Genomic DNA, 18,998 nt, shown 5'->3' with positions numbered 1-18,998 from the left:
GTGTTTTTCATGGGCCATAAGAAATTCCTAAGGTAATAATAAGCAATACTGACTACATATATCTAGTACCTAGAACAAGGTTTCTTAGTCTTTTTTTGTGTCACGGAGCCCTTGGGCAACCTAGATGAAGCCTAAGGACCCCTTTACAGAAGAATATTTTAAAATGCATAAAATACAAAGGATTACAAAAGAAATTTATTAGACTGAAATTTTTTTTAAGTTCACAGATTCCAGGTTAGGAATCGGTGATCTATAGAGTGGATCTTAATCTTAAATGTTCAAAAGGCCTATATTAGCATAAAGACTTTAAATAGAACAGTATGTGTGACATATGTTGCTGCACTTTTTCCACTAATAAAACACAGTTAATACTATGAATTATCTCCCAATTATACTAGGCAGCTGGGTGTTACAGTGCACAGAGCACCTGACCTACAGTAAGAAAGATGAGTTCAAATCTAGCCTTAGACATTCACTAGCAATACAACTCTGGGATAGTCAATTAACCTCTGTCTGCCTTAGTTTCCTCATCTGCAAACTGAGTGTAAGATTAGCACTTCTTCCCAAGGTTTCTCTGAGGCTAAAATGAGATAATATCTGTACGGCAATTTACAAACCTTGAAGTATTATACAAATGCTTCACTATTTCTATTATTCCTTGAAGTCAGGGAATGGGTAGTACTCATCTTTGCCATTAACCTCAATGCCTATCACAGTGCTTCACATATAAGATAAGGAGAGTGACTGGACTTGTGACCTCACTGGTATGAAGAACTCCCTGATGAGGATAAATTCCCTTCATCAATGCTGATCAGTACCTACTCTGCAACTTGGACTCTTAAAATTGTCTACAGCAGGGCTGTCAAACAGAAACAGAGGCCACTAAACCGTAAGGATCCCTGTGGCCACATATTTACATATTTACCTTATCTACGTTCTATTGTGTTTTAATTTATTTTGTTAAATATTTCCCAACTAAAGTGAGTCAGCCTGCTGGCTACATGTTTGACACCTCTGGTGAAATAAAGGATCTCGTGTAGGGTCATGCAGCCAGGATGTGTCAGAGGGACTTGAACTGGCTTTCACTCTGTGAGAAATGGTGGGAGAAGGTTTGTTTCCACAGGATAGTGACAGCAGATATAAGTCAGGTGACTGGTTGTAATCGAAGCTGTGATCTAGCAGAGACCAGGCTTCTGATCAAAGGTTAGAGACTTATACCCATGTTTAATGAGCCGTTTGAGGACATGACATAGGCAGTCAGGGGGTTGCATCTGGACAACGAAGAGCCAGGTGGGAAATTCGAATTGGGAATCAATAAAAGGACTGGTGTTAGTCTGAGTCCTTGTACTCTCCTGTACTCCATTCAGGGGATGTACCCATTTATTTATTCAGAACGAATAAATGTAAAATATGATTAAAACCTTCCTGGCTTTCCAACGAGTACTGTTTATTCCTAGACAGCGTAAGTATATTTATAACAACTCCAGCTCTCTATCCACTATGTCAATCATACAACCTCTATTTATGACTTATATAGACAAAGCATTTAATATTTATTGAATCTACCCTCTTCACCAAAATAAGAGATGTGAGTTTTTGATGATGATTCTTTTGGAAATGAATACGACAGTACACAATTTTCAAATTTCATCCCCACATTTCTAAGAGAAACCACAGAACTTTAGAGTTCAAAGGGACCTTTCACTCATTTTACAGATAAGGAAATGAATTGCCAGAAAGTTTAATAAACAACTTGCCCAGGTCACACCGCTAGCTATTAATAAAAAACAACTTGCCTGGGTCACACAGCTAATTATAACGCAGCAAAGATCAGAATCAGAATTCTGTTCCTTCCAATATATCATACTGCTTATTTTTGTTCAAAAAAAAAAAACTATTCATATATGTTAAAATCATATAAAAGTGGAAATGAGTTTCTTCTATTACCAGAACAAATTTTTAACTCCTTATATACACATAAAATTTCTCATAACATCCTGATATGGAAGCATTTCAGGTGGTAACAAAAGTTGAAATGTTTTTACAGTTAATATTCAATGTCACTGTTGAGCTCACCCAAGTCATAGAAATGCAAAAATAATTAAAAATATCTTCCAAGGGTTACAGTAAATCTATATAGCAAAAAGTAAAGAAGTTCAGGTAAAATAACTACAGCTGTTTAGCATAAAAAAGGAGACAGAGTGGCTTAAGATTACAATTTTTTTCTGGTCGCATTTCCCCAAAGAGATGTTTTTTTCAATTTGATTTTTATTATTGAACTAAACTGTATTCTATCTGGATCTAAGATGCAAGCTGTCTGTGGTTTTATCAGGCATATCAAACAAATTAAAAACAAAAAGTTGGCACCACTTTTAAAGGTGTTGGTCCTAGACTGACACAGAATGTCAGGGCTGGAAGGGACTATTTGAGACTCTTGATCCAATGTTCTCTTCACCGTCATTAGAAAACTGAGTACAAGAATTTAAGCAGCTGGTCTCAGCCAGGATACAAAGATTAGCCATGGAGTTGGCATTAGAACTCAGATCTCCTGACACTCTACACTGAGCTTTCTACTATGTCTTGTTTTCTTCCTGCTATTTAAGGGAAGAGATTGGAGAAGGAAAAGGTATAATATTTTATAGTCAATTGAACATTTACATGTAAATATTTACCTATGAATTCACCAAATTCTGACAACTCATTCTAATTTTGGCAGTAGCACAGCTGAGTGGAAAAAGCAATGAATCTAGAATCCTGAGTCTTCATTTCTTTATCTGTTTTAGCAATTTACTACAAACCTTAAGTAATTTAATTAGGGCTTCAATTCCTCACCCATTAAAACATCAGAAGTGGATGACAAATCCTCTAAGATTCTTTCCAATTCTAAAAGTCTAGGACTGTATGCTTTATGGAATGGTACAATTCATAGTTTTGATTACGGAAATGAAAATAAACATTAATTTTAAAATATATATTTACTATCTTTCCTTACAGATAAGAGAAGTCCCATAGACAGAACCGTAGCAAGAAAAACTCTGGCTCAGGCCTCTGGCTGCCTCAGTCTCTATTTTGAGCTTCCAGACATTGTTCCTGGAAGCTCAAAGGTCATAGCACATGCAGAATGAAGGCTGGGAAGGAAGCCACAGCTGCTGTTTGGACCAGCTGGCAGGTGTCCTTATCTTCCCCCTTCTGTTACTTGTTTCCAAACATGTATGCTCTTATCTTCTCCTGCTGCTTTCTGTAAAATTCCATTTTTCTATGCTGCTTATGTATTCACATTATACATGAGGATGCTGAAGTCAATACTCTGGGCTCACTGACATTTTTTTCTTTTATAGAGATAAGCCTGTGCTCCCAAAATAAATAAAATATACAGATAACTATCTCTGCATGGCTAATAAGGTACTATTGATAGATCCTTGGATAATTTATAACAAATTTAAAATTAAAAATTAAAAGAGGAGGTTTTTGCAATCATATTATCTATCTGATCTATTCTATATCGCACAAAATATATCAATAACATTTTCTTATTAATCAGCAATAACAAATGGCAATTCACAGATGAAGTTTAATAAAGGAATTCCACATACCTTTCCAGAACTTCCCCAAGGCTGCCCTACCAGCAAAACTTCCGATATGATCAGTTTTGGTCAAAATGGCTGATATATTCAGGAGGCCCTAATCTGCTAATGATAGTCTACAAAGGATCAAATCCATCTAAAAATCGCCAAGAGGTTCCTATTGCATACTGTCCTCACTACTGAACCTAAAAAGATATTGAATTAACTGAGTTAACTATAAAAATTATTCACTATTTTGTTGCCTTCAAAAAAAGACAGAATGAAGTACTGTTAGAACACTACTACAACTCTTACTTGCCTACCACAAATAAATGTTAAAATATTAGCTCCCAAATAGGCTATTAACATTTTAATCACTTACTTGATGGCCCATGGACATCTTTGGCATCACCAACATGCTTTTAATGTAGTGTAATTGAGCAGCAAACAAATACAGTCCACACCAGGAAGAAGCAATATGCATCAGGATAGAAGCATCAGTGAAAGAAAAGGAAAACAGAAATGGTTTTAGTTTCTTTTGCTAAGTAGAAAGCACATGCACACCAATCCTAATAATCATAATGTTAAACACTAAGGAGATTTTATATATTTTAAAGACTTTTTTCTTGGACATACCTCTTTCTCCCCTAAAACAGCATGACCATTTTTGGCAACATTCACTCATTCATTTATTTAATTATTTTAAAAAGAAATTTAATACGGGGATAGGTTGACTAAGATGTTCCCCTTCAGTAAACTTGCCAAAAATCTCAAACTAATGGAAGTGACTGTTAAGATACAGACCTTTAAAATTAAGCTTTGGTGTAGGCCCAAAATTCTTACATATTTGTTTTTTAAAGCAAATCAAAACTGGCAAAATTTTTGTTATAGTTAAAGAAACTGCCAAAAGTTATTAACTTATACATTAGCATCCTTTAAAGTGAATAAGAGTAATAATTCTCTGATAAATATCTTCTATACTTTAAGAAGATGACTGTTTTTGTATGTGACCAAAAAAATACAACTTGAAAATATTACTATAGGGCCAGCTTTGGGTAACAGGTTTATTTTCAACATTGCACTTTTTTCTGCAAAGACACAAAAGCATGGGAAGGAAACCGTCTCACATGGCAACGAAAATGAATGCTGGTCATAACAATAAAATTGTATAGGTCAGGTTACTTAAACATTTTTTTATATTCCAGTATGTATAAAGTACTAAATAAAAATGTAATTAGATCTTTGTATAGACTTAGATAGAATTACTGATCTTGAAGGGCATATTACTTAAGGGAGAGAAAACAAAAGCACCAATAGAGGTGGACCCTCATATGAACATATTGTATAAGATTTCATTGAATGTTATTTTCAAGCTCTAAAGGCCAATTTTTTAGTCACATCAATACTCTTTCAAAGGAACAAAGTAAAATGCATAGTATAGAGCCCAGGCTAAAGGACACAAGTCCATCTTAAAAGCCTTGATGGGAAGTTAGGGTCACAGTAACAGAGAATGATGAAAATCTACAATATTTTTAAGATTTTATTAGCTTTTGTCTCTCAGAAAAAAAATGCTTTTACCTCTTACTTTCCAAAGTGATAGCTACTTCACAGTACTTAAAATTATATCCTCCTGTGTCCTTACAAGTATTTCTTCTGAATATCTTACTGTAACTGAATCATTTGAGCTCATCTTTGTGTATTTATTTCCTCTTTTCATCTATTTAATCTATCACAGCAGAGTTATAGAAAGCACAGCCTTTGATCATGATTCATCTGTGCTGAAGACTCACTGCTAGGAGTCATAGCAATAACTAGCAAGTTATGATGGTAAGGTGAAAACTAATGACCAGAGTTTCCAAATTTTCCAAGATAATCTCAATTTCAAATATTCTCAACGTAGTCTTCATAAGCCACCAAAACACCTACTGGATTCCATTATTTTTGGCAAATGGCCATTGAAGTTATTAAGCATTAAGATAAACCACAAAAAAGTTAGTGCCACAAATGAGAATTAAGCAGAAAAAAAAAATCTCAGTACTCACAAAAATTCATGCATGCTAGCTAGTGTTAATGCATATCTAATTACACATACATTTCATGAAGTAAGAAGATTGAAAGAAGTTACAGGTAAATGATTGAACAGCACATACATTTTCCTAGAAGAAGCAAATAAAGAAATTAACAGCTTGTTTCATCACACACCCAAAAATAACAGGAAATACTTAACGAAATAGTCATTTCACCCTAAAATGATCATGATTACACAAGGAAACAGACTCTAGATTACTACTTATACAGTATTATTCACTACATTGAATCATAATTTTTAATTTTAATTTCAATTCATTTTAATCAATTACTAATCTTGCAAGTCTATACCAGAGACCACATCCCCAGGGAACTTCCCTCCAGAAGCCCTGCTTACCAGATCGGTGAGGGCCTCTCCCAAATTATGATTTCAGAAAAGCCGCAGCAAAGATTCACTAACCTCTCCAACCAACTTCTCCACAACCTCCTCACCAACAACCTTTCCTCCCTACCCTTCCATAAGGAAGTCAACTTTGCCATTGTTCCTGGACAGCCCCTATAACTCTAAGGGCCCCAATCTCCAGCCTGGCTCAATTCCCAAGGGTGCTATCTTTCATATTAGAATGTATAAGATCCTTGAGGGCAGGGACTACCAGGGCTTTTTGTATTTGTGTCCCCCAGCACTGTGCTTAACACATGACATTTGTTTAATAAATGTTTTTTTACTCATTTGTATGCAAAACAGAACAAAGAAACTAAGTTGGAATATTTGATTCTGGATCAAAAAGCTACTTAGAGAATTCAGGAGGCTCATATCCTAACAGATTAATACTTTCCTAAGTAAGAGTGGAAAGAAACTTGTTATAACCAGCACCAAGCAATATACTAAAAAAGAAAAAGAAATTGACTATACCTCATTAAAGACTGGTTACAAATATAGTCATCTCAGAATCAACTATCTGTATGCAATCAACTAATCAGAAATCATGGTAAATACAAATTAGATTGATGAATATATATGTGCAGTTAGCATCACTGAGACCCAACCTATTTAAATAAGCTATGAAGATAAACTATATTTTTTCTGTATACACCCTGTACAGGGTGTCCCAAAAGTCTCAGTGGGATTTTAAGCTATTCCTTTGAAAAAATATTTCATAGCATCTTGCACCCAGTGGAGTAGTGACATAAATATTTCTGTCAGCAAGAAATCTGACACCATTTTACATATGAAAAAACACTTTCATTTCTAGTGAATCAAAGATGATATTTCTCATAAAAACTTATTTGTTAAAAATATATGTGGCAAAATAAGTGGTACTTATTCAATATATCATAAAACACAATCAGTTCTATTTTTCACACTTAAATTTTCAACTTCATGAAACGTGAGTAATTATGAAAAATATTCTTAGGAAAAACTTCATGTCACAAGCTTATGATAGAATTATCTGGTTGCAAACTGTTAGAAAGTAGTTCTTATCTTAATGAGGCATTTTCATGGAAGCAAAGGAATTAATCTTAAAGTTATGGAACTTGACCTTCTGCCAGAATAGATATAATTAGGTTTTCTCTGTTCTGAGCCCCAACAGACTAGTTGACAATATTACTGGAAGGTCAGGAAATCACATCAATACTCATTTGGGAGATGGAATACAAGACAAAATCTATGAATTTTTTCCCAGAGAAGTCAGTTTTTAAATTGCATCAGAAGTTTCATGAGGGTTTTTGGTAAAAGTATAATGACCACTACCAAAGTGTTTAATTTTTTTGTAGTTACATAGTCTAAATAGAAATATCAAAATCATTGTGATTTTATCGAAATGTAGGAAATAGTGTGGTGTGAGTGTTGTTTGCTTTGTTTTGCCTATATTGGTTATATATGTCCACCTAGGTCTGTCTACATGCAGTTCAGGGAAGCAAGAACAGATATCTAAAGTCTTCTCCCCCAACTCTTCTCCAAGAAAGTTTGGATTCCTGCCAGGAAGGAAAACAGGAGTTTGGGACCAGAGGCTAACCACTCTGCTCTCCTCCAAGAGAAGAGGTACAAAACTAGAATTTTATCTATCTGCTTCCTTACTGTTAGTCTAGGGCAAGGCTGTCCAACCTTGGGTTTTTATTGAAACAATAGACAATACATTTTGATTTGCCATTTCAGTGAGAGCTCTCCAGTAGCTCAGCTTCATTTACTAAAGCATTTATGTAAATTTCTATATTCAATAATCAAATAATAATACTCGATATCAAATAAATTCATTTAGCAAAACAGCAAACAGAAATCATAGAAAGAATGCAAAGGAGAACATATACCAGACAATACATAAAGTAAATGAACTGTCCCACTGGGGGAGGGGAGACAGGAAGGAGGGGAGGGAAAGGGAGAGGGAGAGAAGGTGGGGAAGAGGGAGAGGGAGGGAGAGAAAGATGGGGGGGGAGAAAGAGAGAGAGAAAGAGAGAGAGAGAGAGAGAGAGAGAGAGTGTCTGTGTGAGTCCCAAGGGTAAACTCCTCAAAATCTCCAATGCAGCAAGTTGGTGACAGTGATATGATAGAGACTTCAAGGTCCTCTACTCATCAACTCCTTCCCATAGCCTTTTTCTCTCTTTGGGGACCTGAAGAGGGTTTGGAATGGCTCATTTTTTCTCTCAAAGTTGGAATCCCAAAAAGATCATCAGTTCTCTCCTGTTTCCAGCTCTCACCAACTTTGACTGCCCTTCAAATAGATGCATTGAGTAATCAAAACCCAACAATGAGGAAAGAGTCCCTCCCATGCACTTCACCTTTGAGCCAAGGGTTACAAAAATAAAATATGCACTACAAACTGTCACATTCAAGCATGGCATTTTTTAGGCTGATCAACTTGCCCTTGAAAGCACACTAACATTTCAGCCACTACAATCCTATTTTCTTAATTTTCTACCAGTTGAAAGTGCCCCATTATTCTTAAGAAAATTTTCAAGGATCCTAAATAAGAACTTTAGTCCTTCTTACACAATGTTACCAATATATTCCAAAACAGTGGCAAGACATAAAACTAAAAGTCATATGTGAACATGCGGGAAATTATAAATTTTTATTACTTGAGGTAAGAGAGTTGTAGGAAAAACGTGCTACTAACAGTAGTCATTGTGATTTGAATCTAAGTCTTAGAAAACAGAAGGGTTTTAAACTAATTGCCCAAGTTACCCAGACCCCTGAAGGACACAGTTCAATAATTTTTATTAATTATCCTGGAGTTCAAAAAAAAACCCTTAAATGGGATGATTAGAGGAAACAGGTAATTTTTCATAAGTGTTCTTCCCACGTTGTCATGCTATGATCTTTGAAAATGAACTTAGGGTCCTTAAAAAATATCTTTAGAATTTGCTAAATGAATGGGAAAAGTAGAAAGGATCTGAATGAAGATCAGAACTGACTTAATGTTATTAAAGATTTTTATTCTATGAACAATATTCCAGATAAAGAAAAAGAATCTAAAAATGAAATTCAAAAATAATTTTCACTGTTTAACATTTCTAAAGATTAGATAAGTCATTGATGACCATTAAAAACTGTAAAACTTTGCAGTTGCCCATCATTAACAATTATAATATAAAAATCCCTCAACAAAGATAAACTCAAAGCCATTATTCAAATCTTCTAGTCATTTTTCTTCTTAAAACCCAGAATTTTTGTTAACCTATGTGATGTAAAAATGAAGTTAACTGTAGTTCAATATCAAAATAAACCCCAACCTATTTACAATAACTAAAGAACCATTTGGACTCTAAAATATTCAAGACATGCATGTAGGTTCATATATACTTTTTGTTGCTATGCAGAAATAATCTCAATCCCTCTATAGACTTTGATTATTTGATTATTTTCCCCTTAGCACTTCAACTTAAATTGTATACTTATTAATCTGGTTTTATATCATAAACTAGTATTTCATAAGTTTCCTCAGAGGCAAGGCATGCAAAGCTATTAAGTATTGATGGCATCGTTATTTTTCCAATACAGTTTCTTCACAGTGAAGTCATTCTTTACAGAAGGATCCCTGTTGCAGCTGACTTGCTATAGCCAAGACGAGAACTGAAAAAAGCCTTAAAGAAAACATCTCTTGAAAGCTATCCATTCATGGTTCACTTTGATCTTTACAGGTATAACCTAATAAGTGCAGGCTGCAGTGATATTGGTTTACATTTCTAAAACTATTTCTATTTTTGTAGGTTTTTCCTTTTGCTACAGTTAGTGGAGAAATACACAACGTAACAACACTGCCTCCTCAGTTTCTTAGAGGGCATTTAAAAGCATATACTTAACTCTGAACACCTCCAGAGACTATGCTGCAAGGAAACTGAGCCCTTCAGCTCAGAACTCCTCAAGAATGAGCTTCTTCACCACTGCCATTTTCCCTTGTGCTACTTAAAGTGGATAATACAACCTGACCTCCACTTGTTGCTCTGGGGAGGATAACCAAAACAATACTACCAAGTACTCTGAAAGGCTATGTCAATATATTATCTTATTGTTCCACTTACCATCCCTGTTGATTTCCCAGACTAAAACAAGCTTCCCTGGCCACCTCGCCCTTAAATGTGTTGCCCCCCCCCCCATTTGAATCTAAGTTCCTTGAGGGAAAGGGTTGTCTCACTTCTGAACTCCTAGTGCTCAGAACTTAGTAACAGCTCATTCATTCACTCATTAAATCATTTACAACTTATCAGTATAAAACAGACCATATGAATCTCAAATGGCAGTGACCACTTAAAAATAAAAATTTTTAAATATCTTTTTAATTATCCCACTAGCTACTTCTATTAATCAACTATACTTATGTGCAGTGCAGTGAAAGTTCATTTTTTACAAAGCAGAGCTTGGGGGGCGGGGTGGAGCTGACATGGTGGCTGGAAAACAGGGACTTGCCTAGGGCTCTCCCCCAGGACCCTCCAAACACCGATAAAAAATGGCTCTGAACAAATTCTAGAACTGCAGAACCCACAAAATAGCAGAGGGGAAGCAGGGCTCCAGACCAGGACAGCCTGGATGGTCGCTGAGTAAGGTTTATTACACATGGAGCTCAGAGCGGAGCAGAACAAAGCCCAGCGTGGGCTGCGCCTGGAACAACCAGACTGGGGGCTGGGCAGAACAGGCCCTAGCGCCCTGAATCAGTGAGCTGTGGCAATTACCAGAATTCTCATCCCACAAACATCAAAGACAACAGAGAAGATTAGTGGGAAAAACTGCTGGGGACAGAGTGAAAGGAGTTCATGGTTCGGCCACCACCCCGGGGACAGCGGAGGTGGTGCAACTACAGAACTACAGCTGCAGTTGCTTCTGGCCCCAGGCCCACCTGGTGGGAGGAATTAAGTGGCAGATCAGAGCAAGAGTGCAGAGCCTGCTTAAGATCTGAGTCAGGTCCAGGTTGGAGGAGGAAGAACACTGGTGTGGCAGAGCTTGTTATGAGAAATAGCTCTGAAAACAACAGCGCATCCCCTCAAGCTTGGGACAAAGCACTCTCTACTCTACAAGCAGTCGTACCCTAAGGAAAAACTGAAGGGTCAAGTAGTTGGCTGGGAACATGGCCAGGCAGTGAAAACGCACTCAGATTCAGACTCAGACTTTAGAATCTTTCTTTGGTGACAAAGAAGACCAAAACATACAGCCTGAAGAAGTCAACAAAGTCAAAGAGCCTACAACAAAAGCCTACAAAGAAAAACATGAACTGGTCTCAGGCCATAGAAGAGCTCAAAAAGGATTTGGAAAGTCAAGTTAGAGAAGTAGAGGAAAAATTGGGAACAGAAATGAGAGTCATGCAAGAAAACCATGAAAAACAAGTCAATGACTTGCTAAAGGAGACCCAAAAAAATACTGAAGAAAACAACACCTTAAAAAATAGACTAACTCAAATGGCAAAAGAGCTCCAAAAAGCCAATGAGGAGAAGAATGCCTTGAAAGGCAGAATTAGCCAAATGGAAAAGGAGGTCCAAAAGACCACTGAAGAAAATACTACCTTAAAAATTAGACTGGAGCAAGTGGAAGCTAGTGACTTGATGAGAAATCAAGATATTGTAAAACAGAACCAAAGGAATGAAAAAATGGAAGACAATGTGAAATACCTCATTGGAAAAACCACTGACCTGGTAAACAGATCCAGCAGAGATAATTTAAAAATTATTGGACTACCTGAAAGCCATGACCAAAAAAAGAGCCTAGATATCATCTTTCAAGAAATTATCAAGGAGAACTGTTCTGATATTCTAGAGCCAGAGGGTAAAACAGAAATTGAAAGAGTCCACAGATTGCCTCCTCATAAAGATCCCAATAAGAAAACTCCTAGGAATATTGTTGCCAAATTCCAGAGCTCCCAGATCAGAAAATACTGCTAGCAGCCAGAAAGAAACAATTTGAGTATTGTGGAAACAGAATCAGGATAACGCAAGACCTAGCAGCTTCTACATTAAGGCATCGAAGGGCTTGGAATATAATATTCAGGAAGTCAATGGAGCTAGGATTAAAACCAAGAATCACCCACCCAGCAAAACTGAGTATAATGCTCCAAGGCAAAATATGGACTTTCAATAAAATAGAGAACTTTCAAGCTTTCTCAGTGAAAAGACCAGAGCTGAATAGAAAATCTGACTTTCAAACACAGGAATCAAAAGAAGCATGAAAAGGTAAACAAGAAACAGAAATCACAAGGGACTTACTAAAGTTGAACTGTTTTGTTTACATTCCTACATGGAAATATGATGTATGTAATTCATGAGACCTCAGTATTAGGGTAGCTGAAGGGAATACACACATACACACACACGGCACAGGGTGAGCTGAATATGAGAGGATGATATCTAAAAAAATAAAATCAAAGTAAGGAATGAGAGAGGAATATATTGAGAGAGGGAGAAAGGGAGAGAGAGAATCGCGTAAATTGCCTCACATAAAAGTGGCAAGAAATAGCAGTTCTGTTGGGAGGGAAGAGGGGGCAAGTGAGGGGGAATGAGTGAATCTTGCTCTCACTGGATTTGACCTGAGGAGGAAATTACATACACACTCACTTGGGTATCTTACCCCACAGGAAAGAAGGAGGAAGGAGATAAAAAAGGGAGGATGATAGAAGGGAGGGCAGATAGGAGGAGGAGGTAATCAAAAGCAAACACTTTTGAAAAGGGACAGGGTCAAGGGAGAAAACTGGATAAAGGAGAATAGGATAGGAAGGAACAAAATACAGTCTTTCACAACATGAGTATTGTGGAAGGGTTTTGCATAATGATACACATGTGGCCTATGTTGAATTGCTTGCCTTTTTAGGGAGGGTGGGTGGGAAGGGAAAAGGGGACAGAATTTGGAACTTAAAGTTTTAAAAGAAGATGTTTAAAAAAAAAGTTTTTGCATGCAACTAGGAAGTAAGATATACAGGCAATGGGGCATGGAAATCTATCTTGCCCTACAAGAAAGTAAGGGAAAAGGAGATGGGGTGGAGTGGGGTGACAGAAGGGAGGGCTGACTGGGGAACAGGGCAATCAGAATATATGCCATCTTGGAGTCGGGGGGAGGGTAGAAATGGGGAGAAAATTTGTAATTCAAACTCTTGTGAAAGTTAATGCTGAAAACTAAAAATATTAAATAATGATTTAAACTCAAAAAAAAAATAAAAGCAGAGCTTGGAATCATGATGAAATATAAGAGTTAAAATTTCAAACAGTATTCTGTTAACTCATTTTTTTTCTTGGACTACAGTAAGTTCTGAAACTAAAGAGCATCTAACACTAAGAGCACCTCAATTCAGTAAGATCACTTGCTTAGAAGACTGAATTTATGTAGGAATTTAATTTTCCTAAAGTAATAATAATTATAAACACAAAATTAGAAACTAGTGTTGTTTATCAGTGTATCAGTTGGCAAAATATTTAAAGAAAGGAAAGTACTCAAAGATGCACTGTAGGATACCAGATCTTAAAAAACAAAAACAAAAAACCACTACAGAATCAGGATTTTAGTGGTCATGTGAGAGTCTTTTAAAGAACTTTAAAAGAACACAAGTTGCAGAGTCAGAGAACTTGAATCCTAATCACAGCTCAGCCACTTACTACTTTACCTAGGCAGTTAGGTAGTGAGAGCACTAGATCTGAAATCAGTAAGACCTGAGTTTGAATCCAGCCTCAGACTATATAAACCTAGGTAAGTCACTTAACAACCCTAGCCTCAGTTTCCTTCTCTGTAAAATAAGGATAATAATGGCATCTACCTCATAGAGTGGCTGTCACAATTGAATGAGATAATACATGAAAAACACTTTGCAAACCTTCAAGTGCTATATAAATGCTAGCTGTTACTGTTATCTTTATTATTACCTATGTGTCCATGGATAAACACTTAACCTCTGGGCTTCTGTTTCTCATCTGTAAGATTAGTAGGTTGGACTAGACTTGCTTCAGCATAGGCCTGCCTGCGTTCGGCATGGGAGCCAAGAATGGCTTTTACATTTTAAAAGAAAAGTCCCTACCGTATTTAAAAATGAAAAACCATTCTTAGTTTTCAGGGCACACAACCTTATCCTCACCCAGGTGCCCTTCCAATACCTCCCCTTCCTGCCAGTTTTTATGTGTTATCTTCCCTCATTAGCATGTAAGCTTCATGACCGCAGGGTCTATCTTTTTGTTTGTTTATCTGTGTATTTGTATCCTCAGTGCTTGGTACAGAGTCTAGAATATAACAAGTGCTTAATAGAGCACATTAGGTGGTACAGTGGATAGCATACCAGGCCTGGAATAAGGAAGACCTGAATTCAAATCTGGCCCCAGATACTTTCTAACTGTGTCAGGGAGGCAAGGCAAGGCACTTGTTTGACTCAGTTTCCCAAACTATAGAGGGGATAATAATAGCATCGCCATCCAGGGTTTTTGTGAAGATCAAATGACCTAATATTTGTAAGGCACTAAGTAAGTACAGTCCCTAGCATATAGTAGGTACTTAATAAATGCTTATTTTCTTCCTTCCTTAATAAATGCTCTATCTCTGCATTAGTCACTTTCTCTATGCCTTTAAACATGCTCAAATCTGTCACCTTGAGAAATCTTTCATTTAACCTGTTAACTCTTCATTGTCATCACATTAGCCTGCCTTTCACTACAAAACTTCAAACGAGTTTATACTTGATACCTCCCTTTTCTTACTACTCATTCCTTAAACTCCTGTAGTCTAAATTTCCATCCTTAAAAGATCTCTAATGAAATAGTTTTTTTCAAAAAACATGTCCCAATCAAAGAGCCTCCAAATCACCAAATAGATGGCCTTTTCTCATTCCTAAGATTTTATACTGGGGTGGCCCTTTGAGTCTAAACTTCATAGAACAAATCCCCTTAATAAAAGGATTTGTACTATAAAACTTGGTCTCAGTCAAAAGGTCGCACCCAAAGACTAGAAGGCCACATATGGCCTCGAGGCCTAGCTGTAGGTTCCCCTTTCCTGTTTATACCATGCTTTCCACACTTGACACTATGGCCACTCCTCTCCTCAAATCTCTTCCCTTAGTATCTTCAACAACTACACTGTCATAGAAACCTTCACCTCTCTCTAACCCTTCTATCTTTCCTGGTTCCATTTTTTCCACCTGTCCCTTAGATGAATATGGAGTCCACAACTAAACTTTCAAGCATCTGCTGCTGTCTCTAGAACTGAAGAAAACTTCCCTGGATAAGATTATCTTTTTAAAGTTTTATTTAACTCTATATACACGACTCCTATATCTGCACCCCTAGCTATGAGCTCTTTTCTAAACTTCATTCTTGCATCTCAAATGTCAGCTATTTCTCCACCAGGATGCTCCACAATCAATAAAAATTCAATGTGTTGAAAGCCAGACTCATTTTCTTTCCCCTCAAAATAACCTCCATTCACACTCAACTTCCAGCTCTATGAATAAGATGTAATGAAGCTTATCTTAAGAAAGAAATTTGACTGAGTCAATATTGGGCAGTTTCTAGTCTATGTCTAAAACTGAAATCAAAATTTTCCCTTTTAACCTGACCTTTCTGTAGACTTCCTTAGTTCCTTTTTATTTCCTTTCCTTCCTTCCTTCCAATTTCTATTACTAGTACCACCACCATCCCAGTCAGGAAGCAGAAAATCACAGTGATCTTTGGCTCTTTCCTCATCCTCTACATCACTTTAGCCACAAAATCCATTTGACTGTTCTCTGCTTCTATTCCTTCCCTTATTAGTCTCGATGGTACTAAATTAATTCAGTCTCAGAATCACAGTATTATAGATTTAGAGATGGAAAAGACCTTTCATCATCTAGTCTAAACTCCTCTCCATTCCATTTTATGGATGAGGAAAATGAGGTCCAGAAGTTAAGGGACTTAGCCAAGGTCACACAAATAGGAACAGAGCTATGATTTGGATCTAAGTTCTCTAACTCATAATATTCTTTCCATTGCACATTTCCCCTTTATAACTGGTCTTCCTATACTCAGTCTCTCCCCACTCTAATCTATCCTACATACAGGTAGCATTAATTTTCCAAAATGCCCCTCTATGTAACTGCCCTGCTCAAAATCCACCAATGGCACCCAACTACACATATGACAAAACTCAAGCATCAACACTACACTCAATAACATACTCTATTAATCAAGAGCCTCTACAATCTAGCCTTAACTTCTCTATCTTGCCTTATCTCCCATTGTTTTCTTATATAACTTTATGCTCTTGCAAAACTGTTTCAATTGTTACCATCCAAATGTGTCTTGCATTTCCCCACTCTCAAGCCTTTGCTGAGTACAGGTCATCTGAAATGTCCTTCTCACTGTGTTCAATTTGAAGTCTTTCCTCTGTGTTTCACTAGAACAGCCACTGAAAGCTTATTATCTTCATGCCACCAGAGGACATCAATGAGACCGGTCACTGTACTTACACTTCTAATCCTTGCTAGCTGCCAGATTTATGATAAGTTGAAAGGGCCATTAGAGAGCAGTGTGTCCAAAATCCTAATTTTATAGATTAGGAAACTGAGAGACCAAGAAACTGGGAGACTGAGAAGTTAGGTGATTTGCACAAAGGCCCATAGGTAAACAACAGCGGGGCTACGATTCCATCTCAGGTTTTCCTGGTCCAAATTCATTGTTCTCTCCACTAAATCATCTATCTTCAGGTTTATTCTTCATCCATTAAGAAGATATTATTGCCTCTCGCTAACAGCTTTTCTCAAGACCACATATGGCCCTCTTTGCCACTTTGCTAATGCACTTTTCATATTATTTTCCATCAGTTATCTGTAATGTGTGTCTTACCCCCGCTCTGATAATAAACCTGTGAAGGTGATAACCGTATTATACATAAACTTTGTATTCTTCCCATCTTCCACTCCCAGTGCCTAGCACAGAGTTCTTCATGCATTAGTGTAATTTAATTAATGGCTCTCTAAATGAATCAGTAGGTCATTTTTTCAAGTGTTCTGATGACTGATCAAGCCAGTTCTCTCACTAGTGTCTTTATACATAGATTAATACACAGATATACGTGTGTGTATGTACACACACACACACATATAAATACAAATACTCTATAAAGATATGTTGATTTTATTTTTAATTATGATCAATGACATGCATGTTAACAAGGCTCTCAGTTAAGGGTTGGATCTGCAGCCTATGATTATAATACAAAGATCAGAAAATTCATGATTTCATTCTCCTTATCACCTGCTCTAACTATGTGAGCTGGCCAGTCATGCAAAAATTTACCTACTTAAAAGATATCAAAGAAGTTTTAGGCCTCAAATGAAACTGGCTGAAGACCATGTGACCAAGTCTCATTATCTATGGAAGGTGAGAATTGAGAAACAGGTTACCCAAGACAGCTTAAGTCCCACATACATAAATATTTAAGTAAATGAAGGCTAATCTTATACTTTGCAGTAAACAATTCTGTTTTACAGTCTGAAATAAGAGCTTATCTTATTTTGAATTTTATTTTGGCCATCTCTTTACATGGACACATGAGACTGCCCAACTCAAGACACTGCCTCTGCTTACTACCATATCACTCATTAAGGATATCACCCTACACAAGATCAAACTACCACCAGCAACCTCCTAATGATATCATCTTAACTTTATTTTCCTCATCAGTATGCTAAGATAAATATCTCACATATAATAGAAAAATCAATTTCATGCATTAATCCACACAAGAAAACAGAATATAAACAGAATGTAATATAAACTATTTCGTTTGTCATATATTGTTCAAAGGCAAACTGTAAAATAGATAATAAAAATCTAAATGTTAGATGAAGTTTTCTATGGAACATTAACTTTTATATTTCCTGAGATTTTATTTGTAATTACTCCTTTTTCATTAAGAAAGATCATCTTCCTAATGTATTCTAGTAAAACAGACTAGGTACAGTATATATAAAGGTTTGACACTGGGAATGGAAAGAAAATCAGATGTCAAACAGCTGGGTCATGTAAAAGCATGAAGAGGAAGGCATTCAACTAGGTTGAGAAAACCCCAGGGAACTGACAAGACCTGGAACAGTTATTACAAAGAAAGGAAACTGGCACTTGCTCCTCTAAGTTTGAGGCAGCACGATGGCAAGTGCTGGACCTAGAAGCAGAAAGACTTGAGTTCAAACCTAGCCACAAACACTTCTAGCTGTGTGACTCTGGCCATGTCGCATAACTTTTCCTTGTTTCAGTTTCCCCAACTGTAAAATGGAGATAATACCACCTACCTCACAGGGCTGTTGTCAGGATCAGATGAGATAATATTTGTAAAGTGCTTAGCATCGTGTCTGGCACATAGTAGGAACTCGGTTTATTCCCCTTCTCTTCCCCTTCTAAAATCTCAAGCATCCACAGTGTGAATGGATCATTCAAAAAAAGACTGATGTTTTATAGTGGAAAGAATACTGTACTGTAAATTTTCAGACCTCTGCCATTTACTAGCCATCTGACCTCAGGGAAGTCAAAATCTGTTAGGTTTCAGTTTCCTCATATGTAAAATTAAATGGATGGATTCTCTTTTGTCACTAACATCCTATAATTCTAAACCTAATTCCAACTTGCCGGGAAGGTTCATGCTAAAACAAGGTAATGGTTGGAGATAAAAAAAATAAAAATAAAAAGATTAAGTCTGACTATTTTTCCAGACCCTCAAAAGCTGTTTCAATTTAGGGGGCCAACAAGGATCTAAACCATCATCAATTAATAGAAAAGCAGTTCTGATATCAAAATTTTGCTCTGTTTGGATATTTCTTTAATGCCCTTTTTGTAAATAATTCTTGAGAATATGAAGCAGATAATTCTTCATAAAAGGTATTTTGTACTATTAAAAGGGACCACTAGGAAATTTTATGTACTATAAAACGGAACTGTTATTAATTGCTAAAGAGCAATTCAGGTATGAATAATTGATAA

At 36.6% G+C, this 18,998-nt stretch overlaps 1 protein-coding gene across 6 annotated transcripts in view; it reads right to left on the bottom strand.

Moving 5' to 3' along the window:
• Positions 1-18,998, bottom strand: part of OSBPL8 (oxysterol binding protein like 8) — a 201,563-nt gene that overhangs the window by 111,891 nt on the left and 70,674 nt on the right. For 3 of the 6 annotated variants that reach the window (XM_036758485.1, XM_036758488.1, XM_036758487.1), the window contains one exon: positions 3,946-3,982. The exons of 2 other annotated variants lie outside the window; for them this stretch is intronic. In XM_036758485.1, the coding sequence (XP_036614380.1) occupies positions 3,946-3,982 (37 nt within the window). Of the gene's footprint in view, positions 1-3,945; positions 3,983-5,655; positions 5,720-18,998 lie in introns of all 6 variants that reach the window. One more of the 6 variants, XM_036758491.1, reaches the window with a different exon arrangement.

This window comes from Trichosurus vulpecula, chromosome 5 (assembly GCF_011100635.1).
Source record: "Trichosurus vulpecula isolate mTriVul1 chromosome 5, mTriVul1.pri, whole genome shotgun sequence".
NCBI classification, from domain to species: Eukaryota; Metazoa; Chordata; class Mammalia; order Diprotodontia; family Phalangeridae; genus Trichosurus; species Trichosurus vulpecula.
Note: the sequence above shows the minus strand (reverse complement) of the source record. Positions and strands in the feature narration are given on the sequence as shown.